Below are 13252 nucleotides of genomic sequence, written 5' to 3' on the forward strand. Positions count from 1 at the left end.
TTTAAATGAGTGTGAAGATGTATAGACATATCTTTCTCTCATCATTAAGTGGTTTTTATTTAGCATATAGTCATCTTTTCTTACCTAAGGCCTCAAAATTTGCTTCTTTGCCAAAGTCCTTATTAAAAATTGAATTTCTAGGTTTACCCATAACTGGCAAGCAACAATGTTGATAACATTTTAATACAGCAGAAATACATTTGATTTTACAACAGAAATACATGTTGCACATCAGGCAAAATATACACCCAGAGGAGAGTAAAGTGGTTGCTTGGTACAGCAATGCCTTGCTTCACTAGCCTGCTGAGTTCAAGGCAGAATTCCTTGACTAGCGTGCTAGCTTTGTCAATCTTTGGACCCAGTGTGACCTTCAGCAACCCAGCTATCCTGAACATTTGCCTGTTAGATATTTTAAGAATGCAAAGTTAGTGAGTGTTAATTGAGATGTAGTTCACACACCATAAAATTCACCTTAAACTAAAATTCAGTGGTTTTTAGTATATTAACAAGATTGTGCCACTATCACCATATTTAATTCCAGAACATTTTCATCCAAAAGGAACACGATACCCATAGGCAGTCACTCCCTATTCCCTCCTTCCTTCCCCCAGTCCCTTGGCAATCACTAATCTGCCTTCTGTCTCTATGGATTTGCCTATTCTGGATATTTCATGTAAATAGAATCACAATATTTGGCCTTTTGTGTCTGCCTTCTTTCACTTAGCATAGATGTTTTCAAGGTTCATCCATGTTGTAGCATGTGTGATAACTTTATTCCTTTTTATGGCTGAATAATATTCCATTGTAAGGAACACCATACTTTATTTACCCATTCATTAATTGATAAGACATTTAGTTATTTCCACTTTGGGGCTATTAGGAATAATACTTTCATGAACATTTCTGTATAAGTTTTTGTGTGAGCATGTTTCATTTTTCTTGGTTATATACCTAGGAGTGAAATTACTTGGTCATGTGGGAACTCTGGTTAAACTTTTGAAGAACTCAGGCTGTTTTTCTGAGTGCCTGCACCATTTTACATCCCTACCAGCAGTGTATGTATGAGGGTACTGGCTTCTCCATATTCTCACTAACACTTGTTATTATCTGTCTTTTATAATAATCATTGTAGTGGGGGGTGAAGTGTTATCTCATTGTAGTTTTGATTTGCCTTTCCTTGATGGCCACCGATTTTTAACATATTTTCATGTGCTTATTGGCCATTTGTAGGTTTTCTTTGGAGAAATGTATATTCAGATCCTTTGCCTGTTTTCAATTAGGTTGTCTTTAAAATATTGTTATAAAAGTTTTTTACATATTTCAGATACAGTCTCCTATCAGAGTTCTGTGGATTATCTTTTTACTATGTTGATAGTATCTTTCAAAGCACAAAAATTTTTAATTTTGATGAAGTCCCAATTTATCTCTTTTCTTTGGTTGCTTTGGGCTTTAGGTGTCATATCTAAGAGACCACTGCCTAATCCAAGATTATGAAGATTTACACTTATATTTTCTTTTAAGAGTTCTATAGTTTTAGCTCTTAGATTTAGGTCTTTGGCCCATTTTGAGTTAATTTTTCTATATGGTATACATAGAGGCTCATTTTCATTCTTATGTGCATTTCTAGTCCCAGAACAATTTGTTGTAAAGACTATTCTTTCCCCCACTGAATTGTCTTGGCATTCTTGTTGATAATCAAAAGAGCATAAACCTGGACTCCCAGGTTCTATTCCATCAATATATATGTCTAGCATTATGGTAGTACCCATACCATCTTGATTACTTTTACAGTAAGTTTTGAAAACAGGCAGTGTGAGTCATTTAACTTTGTGCCAAGATAATTTTGAAGTTGAGTTTAACTAACTTAGTCAAATAAAAACAAGTAGATGAGGAATAATTGAACAAGTCTAAGCAGGCCCCACACTAACCTAATTCTTAGGAACAGAATGACTCTCTAGACTATCCAGCCAGATTCATTTTATTCCTTCCTTTACTTATTCAGCAGTGATTTTAGGGAGTTTTTATAGCAACATAGCTGTGAGCAGTGTTGAAAGTTGGACAATGTAAAGGAAAATCTAGTGTCTAGGAGATAGTTTTGAAAATTATTTCATCCTAAGTGGGAGTAGTGATGGTGGGGATGTTAGAGCTAGAATTTTTAGGATTTGCATTGGATAAGTTATGGTTGGTAAAGAAAAATAGGGGATTGAAGATACTTATATTTCTAGCTTGGGAATGATGGGTAGATATAGTTAGGGAAATAGATTGTGTAAAGATAGAGTAAAGATAGTTTTATCTGTTCTTTCAAGAAGTCTGACAAGTTTGGAGGAGAAAACAGGGTTATGAGAAGGTTGATTGTTTCTGTTTTGCTGGTTGTGTTTTAGGGTGGGGGAAACTTGCTGTCTGAGGTAAATATTGAAGATGTGATAGGTAGTTTAATTATTACTTTAATTCCCAGGAGAAATGTAGAGCAAAGCCAGTTTTTTTCCTCTAAGACAGTAAGAGAGGTAATAATTCTTAATGTCTGTATTTTCTCTAGAGCTAAAGTTGGGAGGTGGGGTAGGTAGGGAACTATGGAACTTAAAAGCAGTGAAGGGTTGGAAGTGCCATTGAGAAATGTAAATAAAATAACAAGGAAACAGAAAATAGGAATGAAAAAGACAAGACAGGATGAATTCAGGAAGTCCAATAGCTAAATTTCAGTTCCTGAGAAAGCAGAGAAGATGGGGGTAGGGGGTTATTGGTGAAATAATTCAAGAAAAGTTCCCCATCAAGAATGTGCGTCTGAAGTTTCCAGATTGAAACTGAGTGCCCAACACAGTAACATCAACATGAAGACATGAATAACTAAGTTTGCAGAGCAAGAAAGCAGGTCTCAAAGAAAAAGGATCAGGAATCAGAATGGCTTCAGATTTTCTAACAGCAACACCAGAAGCAAAACAACTGAGCACCACCTGCCTATTTCTGCTAGAAAATTATTTTCAGTGCATGTATAATAATAAAAGTGTAATATGCTAATTAGACCGGACAGCCAAACGACCTTCTGGACGTCCTTCCTGATGAAGCTGTGGGGGCGGGGGCTGAGGCAGAGGGGTTAGGGGCAATCAGGCAGGCAGGCAAGTGGTTAGGAGCCAGCAGTCCCAGATTTTGAGAGGGTGCAGGCCAGGCTGAGGGACCCTCCCCCCGCCCCCCTGCATGATTTTCGTGCATTGGGCCTCTAGTAATTCTATATATAGCCAGATTATCAATCAACTCATATCGAAAAAAACATGTCCAGACATTCAGGGTACAAAAAAATGAGGGAATTTAGCCAGGATAGAGGAAAGAGTAGTAAAAACAAATGGGAAGGGACTGCTCTTCTCATCACAGATCTTGTAGTCCTAGTTAACTGCAACTTTGCACATTAAAACTTTAAAGTGAATGGGTCACAATAATGTAAATGTATTGAATATCACTGAACTGTACATTTTAAAAATTATTAACATGGTATATCCATTTACCACAAGTAAAAAAAATTAAATAGAAGATAGAAATAGCCAACCCATACAAATCTTTTTTTTAATTTTGTTTTATTGCTTAAAATATTACAAAGAGTAGTACATATGTCTCCTTTTTTTTCCCCCTTGACCTTCCCCCGGCCTCCCCTAACCCCTAGTGTCTGTGTCCATTGGTTATGCTTATATGCATGCATATAAGTCCTTTGGTTGATCTCTTCTCCCCCCCTCCCCGCCGCCCCTCCGGTCTTCCCACTGTAGTTTGACAGTCTGTTCGATGCTGTTCTGCCTCTGTATCTATTTTTGTTCATCAGTTTATAAGGGTCTTTATTATCTATAAATGAGTGAGATCATGTGGTATTTTTCTTTCATTGACTGGATTATTTCACTTAGCATAATGCTCTCCAGTTCCGTCCATGCTGTTGCAAATGGTAAAAATTCCTTCTTTTTTACAGCAGCATAGTATTCCATTGTGTAGATGTACCACAGCCCATACAACTCTTGATGTTTAGCTATAAAGGGTTGATAAAGGACAATACTTGAGGGGTAGCATGGGGAATACTATACCATCTTTGTACTGTCCCCTTGGAATATCTATTAAATGTAAAGTCAGAAAATCTAAAAATGTTATCTAAGGTGTCCTAGTACATGCCCAGAGGAACTTGGCTGCTGTGGACTGGACCTGACTGGGATGGCTTTAAGTTCTTCCCTGGATGCTCTAAGGGTAGGGGTGGGGAACATCCAGCCCAAAATCATTAAATGTTTTACCAAATATAGCAGGCTCATTTTTAAGTTGATATGTTGTAGGGCCCGAGAATGATGGTATAAATATCTAAGTGGCCCTTGGCAGAAAAAAGGTTCCCCACCCCTACTCTGGGGCCTCTTTACTTTTCCACCTAGGACAGTTCTCCCAGATCCTCGGATGAGAAAAGAAGCTTTGATGATAAATTAGTTTTTTCCATTTAAGTACTTTGACGAGTGGCTTATCAACAGATGTTTAATTCAGAAAAATAAACGTAGCCTAAACATATCTCATTCTCTTGCAGTGTCAACCTCTTGCCTAAGAACTGGAAAGACTGACTAGTTTGAACATGGAAAACCAAGAACCAGTGGATTCTTCTGGAAAAACCAAACAGTTTACTATTTCAGAGGAGGTATAAATTGTTTTTCACTTACTTTTCCCCTCCCCACATAAAACTAATTTGCAAAGAAATGCATGGACTATTTGTTGTTTCAAGTTATTTTTTTTTAATTCTTAAAGACAGGTTTTAAACATTATTCCTGTTCCCTTTTTATGACACAGGGACATTGTGCTCTTGTGTGAGAGCAGTGGCATATCCCTCTTAATTCTATGTATTAGTGAAATTGAGACTATTTAAAAGTGGACGTTGGCTGTTGGTACAAAACTTCTCAATTTTTACTAAAAGTTTCTCTGGGTTGCCGTAACCGGTTTGGCTCAGTGGATAGAGCATCGGCCTGCAGACTGAAAGGTCCCAGGTTCGATTCCAGTCAAGGGCATGTACCTTGGTTGCGGGCACATCCCCAGTAGGGGGTGTGCAGGAGGCAACTGATTGATGTTTCTCTCTCATCGATGTTTCTAACTCTCTATCCCTCTCCCTTCCTCTCTGTAAAAAAAATCAATAAAATATAAAAATAAAAAAAAAAGTTTCTCTGGGTAGAACAATAAACCGGATGTGAGTTTTAGGGCTTAGACATTTCATACTTAGGTATCACATCTTAATTACCTGTTTATGGTCTCAATATGTATAAGGACAATAAAAACCTAACTTTTTAGTTGTAGTCTAAATTCCAGAACAAATGTATGTCCTGTATGCTACTCAGTTTAGATTTTAAAAAGTCTCTCCCTATAGGAACCGTTGCAATGGATAAATTTTAAATCCTTCATCTTGGAACTCTGATCTTGACACCGTTTAGCAATTCTCTTTTTTTTTTTAAATATATTTTATGATTTTTTACAGAGAGGAAGGGAGAGGGATAGAGAGTTAGAAACATAGATGAGAGAGAAACATCCATCAGCTGCCTCCTGCACACCACCTACTGGGGATGCGCCCGCAACCAAGGTACATGCCCTTAACTGGAATTGAACCTGGAACCCCTCAGTCCGCAGGCCGACACTCTATCCACTGAGCCAAACCAGTCAGGGCTAGCAATTCTTTTTGATGTAAAAATCTCTCCATGTAGTCTGGTGAGTTCCAGGTGCCCCAAGGCCAGCCTCATGCAGTGACCTGTCCGCCTGGTGGGTGACCCATGGGGCAGCCCACCAGTTGCCCTTCCATGGTGGCATGGTGGGCGGTGCCCAGCAGTCTCTGAGGAGTAAGGTCCAGGGAGGGGCCTGGCTGCCCTGGGAAGGTGGCAGAGGTGTGCTCCATAAATGGGCTGGGGGTTGGGAGAGGGTCACCCAGTGACCCTGGAGGTGGTTGAGGGGACTCTCATAGAGGCCTGGCCTGGAGGTGAAGGCTGTAGGTGTGAGGAGCTGTGACTGATGAAAATTAAAGGCTGTGGATGAAGATGGACTTGAATTACAACCACAAGAGCCAAACTCTTTTTTTTTATGTGTTTTTTTTTTAATTTCAAGAAAAACAATTTTAAATATAATGCTACATGCAATAAACCTTAATATTTCAAGAAAAACTATCTTAAATATAATAATGTTACATGCAGTAAACATTAACATCTCAAGAAAAACTATTTTAAAATCTATAATAATAAAAGCGTAATATGCTAATTACACTGGACAACCTTCCAGACAAAGCCAGGGCTGCAAGGGAAGCCGGATCCTGGGTGCCAGATAGAAGCCAGTGCCGGCAGCCAGGGGAACGAAGGCCTACTCTTGCACAAATTTTGTGCATCAGGCCTCTACTATGATAATGTTACATGCAATAAACACTAATTATTTAAGGAAAATGATCTTATATATAATAATATTACATGCAATAAACATTAATATTTCAAGAATAAAAGGATTTTAAGTATAATAATATTACCAAAACTGTACTAACATAGTATGATATCACAAAAGTTGTAGGAAATATTAAAAATCAGCAAATAACAGGATTACTTCTAGTATATTTTTCCCCCCTCTGGCTCTATTTTTGTTCATCAGTTTATGTTGTTCATTATATTCCACAAATTAGTGAGATCATATATTTATCTTTCTCTGACTGGTTTATTTCGCTTAGCATGATGCTTTTAAAGTCTATTTTGTCAGATATGAGTATTGCTACTCCAGCTTTCTTTTTCTTTTCCATTTGCATGGAAAAATTTTTCCCATCCCTTCACTTTCATCCTGTGTATGCCTTTGGTTTTGAGGTGGGTCTCTTGTAGGCAGCATATAGTTGGGTCATGTTTTTTTATCCATTCAGCTACCCTACACCTTTTGATTGGAGCATTTGATCCATTTACATTTAGGGTTATTATTGAGAGGTACTGATTTATAGCCATTTTAATTCTGTATGGCTAGGTTCTCTCTCTGTTTCTTCTTCTCAGCAATCCCTTACAGCAATCCCTTTAGCATTTCTTGTAATGCTGGCTTGGTGGTGATGAACTCCTTTAGCCTTTTTTTGTCTGGGAAGCTCTTTGACCGTCTATTTTGAATGATAGCCTTGCTGGATATAATAATCTTGGTCTCAGATCCTTGCTTTCCATTACCTTGAGTACTTCATGTTCCCTCCTGGCCTGTAGAGTTTCTGATGAGAAATCAAGTGTCAGCCTTATGGGAACTCCTTTGTAGGTAACAGTTTTCTTTTCTCTTGCTGCCTTTAAGATTCTTTGTCTTTAATTTTTGGCATTTTAATTATGATGTGTCTGGGTGGGGGGTCTGTTTGGGTTCTTCTTGTTTGGGGTTCTCTGTGCCTCCTGAACTTGTGTGACTTTTCCCTTTACCAGGTTTGGGGAGTTTTCTACCATTATTTCTTCAAACACCTTCTCTATTCATTTCTCCCTTTCTGCCTCTTCTGGCACATCTACTATTCTAATATTGTTATGTTTCACATTGTCCCACAGCTCCCTTAAGCTGTCCTCCTGTTTTTTTATTGTTTTTTCTTTTTGGTTCTCTGATTGAGTGATATTTTCAACTCCGTCTTCTAATTCACTGATTCGATCCTCATTGTCCCCTAATCTGCAGTGTATTCCTTCCAATGTGTTCTTTATTTGTGTTATGTCATTCTTTATCTCAGACTGTTCTTTTTTCATAGTTACTATATCTTTTTTCATACTGTTGAGAATTTTTAACATCATTACTGTGAACTCTGTTTCAGATAAATTTCTTATCTCTGCTTCATTTATCTCTTTTTCTGGAGAATTCGCTAGTTCTTTCATTTGTGGGTTGTTTCTTTGTTTCCTCATTTTGGTTGTCTGTTTGGGTTTGTGACTGTGTATTAGGTAGATCCTCTATACCAGTGGTCAGCAAACTGTGGCTCGCGAGCCACATGCGGCTCTTCGGCCCCTTGAGTGTGGCTCTTCCACAAAATACCACGTGTGGGCGTGCATGTACAATGCGATTGAAACTTCGTGGCCCATGCGCAGAAGTCGGTATTTTGTGGAAGAGCCACACTCAAGGGGCCAAAGAGCTGCATGTGGCTCGTGAGCCACAGTTTGCCGACCACTGCTCTATACCTCTCAACCTCTAGTGCAGGACAGTATTAAAGGCTGTTTCTGACTCATTGGATCAGGCAAAGACTCAAAGCCTCCATACCGCCTCCATCTACATCAGCGGTTCTCAACCTGTGGGTCGCAATCTCTTTGGGGTCGAACGACCCTTTCAAAGGGGTCGCCTAAGACCATCAGAAAACACATATATAATTACATATTGTTTTTGTGATTAATCACTATGCTTTAATTATATTCAATTTGTAACAATGAAAATACATCCTGCATATCAGATATTTACATTACAATTCATAACAGTAGCAAAATTACAGTTATCAAGTAGCAATGAAAATAATTTTATGGTTGGGGGTCACCACAACATGAGGAACTGTATTAAAGGGTCGAGGCATTAGGAAGGTTGAGAACCACTGGTCTACATACTAATAGGATTCAGACTTGAATTGCCCCCAGGTAATCATCCTCAGGTGTGGTGAGAGTTTTTTCAACAGGGTGGGACAGTTGCTTCTGCCTGGAGGCTAATTGTTACTTTTAATCTTTCTCTTTTTTTAAAATATATTTCTTTATTGATTTCAGAGAGGAGGGGAGAAGGAGAGAGAGATAGAAACATCAATGATGAGAGAGAATCATTGATTGGCTGCCTCCTGCACTGGGGATGGAGCCTGCAACCCAGGCATGTGTCCATGGCCAGAATTGAACCTGGGACCCTTCAGTCTGCAGGCTGATGCTCTATCCACTGAGCCAAGCTGGTTAGGGCTACTTTTAATCTCTTAAGTGGCCTCAGGGCAAGGTGTTTTCCAATAGGGTGTGTCGACTGTCTTTCCCCCAGGCAAGGCAGATGTCTATGTTGGAAAGATGTCCTCCACTGTGTGAGGGAATGACTCAGTCCAGGAAACTTGGGGTGTCTGCCTTCTGAGCTCTATCCCCTGAGTCCCCAGTCCTGGGTTCTGCTCTCACAGCTCCAGTCCACTTCACCCTCCCTCTGCCAGAGCACAAGGTGGGTGGCTCCACAGGAAGTTTTTGTGCGCTGGCCCTTTAAGAGGGTGCCTGAACTTTAAGCTGCCACTCCCTGGCAGATAGTACCCCACTGCTTTTCACAGCTAGATGTTATGTGGGTACCTTCCTCAGTTTGGTGCTCTCTGCTGGGGAGCCTAGCTTTGGGATTAGATCCCAAAGTTCTCAGTGGCACCCCTTTTCCCCCCACAGCTAAGAAATCTCTCCGGGACTTCAGTTGTTGTCTGTGGGTGCCCAGCCAGCCCTTTCACACCTCCATTCCTCCTACCAGTCTCTGTGCGGTCTCCATCTTCGGTCCTTGGGTATCAGGGTTCTCTCCTGTGAGTTTTCCATTGGTTATTCAGGAAGCCTTTCATTATTTCAGTTGTAATTCCACCTTGATCCTGGGAGCATGTCCGTGCAGCATCCTCTTCCTCTGCCGCCATTTTTTATCTCTCCAAACTCTTTTTTGATGCAACAATTTTTCAGAACACTTCCCATACATTTCTCATTTGATCATCACAACAGTCTTGTGAGGAACTGATGCTGCACACCTGGATGGTGATCAACTTATCGTGGAAGTAGGAGAAATTGTTTTTATTTCAGATGTTGATTCAGACATACTATGCATAACCTTGTTCATATGACCCAGATTCAGTTGTAATCCAAAATGTTATTGGGGATGTTGTTATTGAAGATGTTTAGATATCATGAAAGAAGCAGATGTATCTGAAACAGTCATCATTATCCTGAGCAAGTGCTGAATTCAGATGTAACTGAAGAAGTTTCTGTAGAACATTAAACAGTCCCAGATGCTGTTTTAGCTCCCGATATTCAGCATCAATGTCTATACCAGAACACATCTTGACAAGTGAATTTATACATGTGTCTGGTGTTGGACACGTTGAACATGGGGTTCATGATAGTGTAGTAGAGGCAGAAATTGTCACTGATCCTCTGACAACTGATGTGGTTTCAGAAGTACTGGTAGCAATGTACCTCTGAAGCAATTTTAGATGCCAATGGGATCCCTGTGGAAGAGCAAGATGATGACAAGAGCAAGTGTGAGGAATACCTTATAAATTCCATAGATGATGCTGGCAAAATAGGATATGACAGTTCCTCTGGAATGACCTAGGGCTCAGAGTCAGAAATTAGTCCTTGTGAAGTGGATGGCACCTGCCCTGAAGTCATCGAAGTACATTTTTAAGGCTGACCCTGGAGAAGATGACTTAGGTGGCACCATAGACATTGTGAAAAGAGAGTCTGCGAATGATTATGAAGTTGAACTACTTGATCAGAATAGCAGTATTCATTTGCCAAGAGAAAAGATGGTTTATATGACTGTCAATGACTCTCAGCAAGAAGATGAAGATTTAAATGTTGCTGAAATTGCTGATGAAGTTTATTATGGAAGTAATTGTAGGAGAAGAGAGTGCTGCTGCAGCAGTGGCAGCAGCTGCTGCACAAAAACAGCAAATCGATGACAATTAAATAAAAACCTTCATGCCAGTGTGGCAGCAGCTTACTGTAATAATTCTCATGGAACTGAAAACTGGAATGGCACTGCAAGTGCCCTCTTGCACATAAATGAATCCACCAGGCTCAGCAGACTGACTAAATAAAAACCAAAGAGGAGAAGACCTGATTCCAGGTAGTACCAAACAACAATAATAATTGGCCCTGATTGACATCCCTCGACTATCTGTCCTTGCATGATTTGTGGGGAAATGTTTGTCAAGAGGTTTTTTTGAAAAAGCACATGAAAAACCATCCTGAACAGCTTGTCAAGAAGAAATACTGCTATACTGACTGTGATTATACTACCAACAAGAAAAGACGTTTGCAGAAATACCTGGAGAGCCATAAGCTGACTAACAAGACAGAGAAGGCCATTGAATGCAATGAATGTGGGAAGCATTTCTCTCATGCTGGGGCTTTGTTTACTCACAAAATGGTGCATAAGGAAAAAGGAGCCAACAAAATGGGGTTCACAGCAAGAACTTTTCTCATATTTGCATGGAATGTGGTAAAGGTTTTTGTCACCCATTAGAGCTCAAAAAGCACATGCTAATTCAACTGAGGAGAAGCCGAACCAATGACAGTACTGCAAATATAGTTCTGCAGACTCTTCTAATTTGAAAATGCATGTAAAAACTAAGCATAGTAAAGATATGCCATTCAAGTGTAACAGTTGTCTTTAGACATTTTTAGAGACCGAAAAGGTGCGGTAACATGCTCTTATTCACCAAGAAAGATACCAATGTTTGCATTGTGATCACAAGAGTTTGAACTCAAATGATTTTGAACACATAATTTCAGTTCACATGAAGAACTACCCCCATAAGTGTGACATGTTGATAAAGGGGGTCAGAATTCAAGAAACATGGCCTGCCCACAAAGTTTAAAAAATGAATTCTTGTAGACATTGTGACTTTAAGATTGCGGATCCATTTGTTCTAAGTTGCCATACTATCTTGGTTCACACAAAAGAGCTTCCATTTAGGCGTAAGAGACGTAGGAAGAGATTTAAGCAACAGAATGAGCTTAAAAAGCATATGAAGACAGACAGTGGAGGAAAGTGATCAGTGGAGTACTGTGAGTATAGCACTATAGATGTCTCAGGCTTTAAACAGCATGTTTTTTCCATTCATATGAAAGATTACCCTCACCATTGTGAGTACTGCAAGAAGAGGTTTCTAAGACCTTCAGAAAAGAACCAGCACACAGCCCTGGCAAGTGTAGCTCTGTTGGTAGAGCATCGTCCTGTGCACCAAGGGGTCGCCAGTTCGATTCTTAGTCAGGGCACATGTCTGTGTTGCAGGCTCAATCCCTATAAGGGGCATGCAGGAGGCAGCTGATATATGTCTCTCTCTCACATCAGTGTTTCTCAACCTCTCCCTCTCTTTCTAAAATCAGTAAAAAGCATATGTAAAAATAAATAAATAAAAACATTTTTTAAAAACAAGAACCAGCACACAATGCACGGCATCTTAAAGTGGGCCTACCCCAACAATACTTCTACAGACGTTTGTGGAGATGTTAGCCTTGAAGCAGAAAATTCATTTTAAAGCTAAACAGTCTCATTCACATACAATACTGTATATTGGTTTATGCTATGCATAGAGTACTGCTTCTAGTTGACTTTTTTTTTTTTTACATTTATTCAATAGTGTATTCTGATTTCTATTCAGTTTGTTTAATCAATGGGGAAAAGCAGCCACACGCAAGTTGCTTTTAATGAAGTAATCCTTGCTTCTGTACTGAAATTTTCTATCTCGATGGTTTTATATTTATTTAATATTTATCTTGCTTACCTTGATGGTACTCTTCTAGACCAGTGGTCGGCAAACTCATTAGTCAACAGAGCCAAATATCAACAGTACAACGATTGAAATTTCTTTTGAGAGCCAAATTTTTTAAACTTAAACTATATAGGTAGGTACATTGTTATTAACTTAATTAGGGTACTCCTAAGGCTTAGGAAGAGCCACACTCAAGGGGCCAAAGAGCCGAATGAGGCTCGCGAGCCGCAGTTGGCTGACCACTGTTCAAGACCATTTAACTTAAAGTTAGGGTAACTTTAGATAGAGTCAACATGATTACTTTCAAAGTAATCACTTTCCCCCCCATAAATTTCTCACAATAAAATTGTCAGAGACATCTACTTACGTAAGTGGGAGGTTTAACAGTTAGGTCTAATTATGCTAACATGGAAGTCATTTACTTGTTTTACTTATTAATCTTTTCAGACCACATGACAATGAAAGTTTCCATTTGAGCTTTTGCATCCCTGGCATTGATGAGTAAAGAACAGTGGCTGGGTTTGTGTTTACTTTTCATTTTGTTTAGAGGACAAAATACTTTGGGGTGGGGGGCTTTCTTTGGAGTATTTTCATCTTTTGTCAGCATAGCAAACTTTTAGGAAACTTTACTGAAAAATTTTGCTTGATCCTGTTGTATTTTAATTGTTCTGTCTGTGCTGCTTTGTCTTGGAATGTTTATGTGCTACAAATGAGACTTAGTATTGAGGACCGCATTTTGAAATATCCTAGAGATAATTTGTGGGTCATAGGATCTTTTGGGGGGGGTATATATATATATATACATATATATATATATATATATATATTTATATTTAG

At 39.2% G+C, this 13252-nt stretch overlaps 1 protein-coding gene and 1 pseudogene across 7 annotated transcripts in view; both read left to right on the forward strand.

The window, feature by feature from the left end:
* Nucleotides 1–13252, forward strand: part of NUDT5 (nudix hydrolase 5) — a 38085-nt gene that overhangs the window by 6691 nt on the left and 18142 nt on the right. For all 7 annotated transcript variants that reach the window (XM_006098209.3, XM_023761963.1, XM_023761960.1 and 4 more), the window contains one exon: nucleotides 4538–4645. In XM_006098209.3, coding sequence (XP_006098271.1) covers nucleotides 4583–4645 — 63 coding nt within the window. In that variant the 5' untranslated portion in view covers nucleotides 4538–4582. The remainder of the gene's footprint in view (nucleotides 1–4537; nucleotides 4646–13252) is intronic.
* On the forward strand, nucleotides 6002–10768 carry LOC102423510 (annotated as a pseudogene).

This window comes from Myotis lucifugus, unplaced genomic scaffold (assembly GCF_000147115.1).
Source record: "Myotis lucifugus unplaced genomic scaffold, Myoluc2.0 scaffold_223, whole genome shotgun sequence".
NCBI lineage: Eukaryota > Metazoa > Chordata > Mammalia > Chiroptera > Vespertilionidae > Myotis > Myotis lucifugus.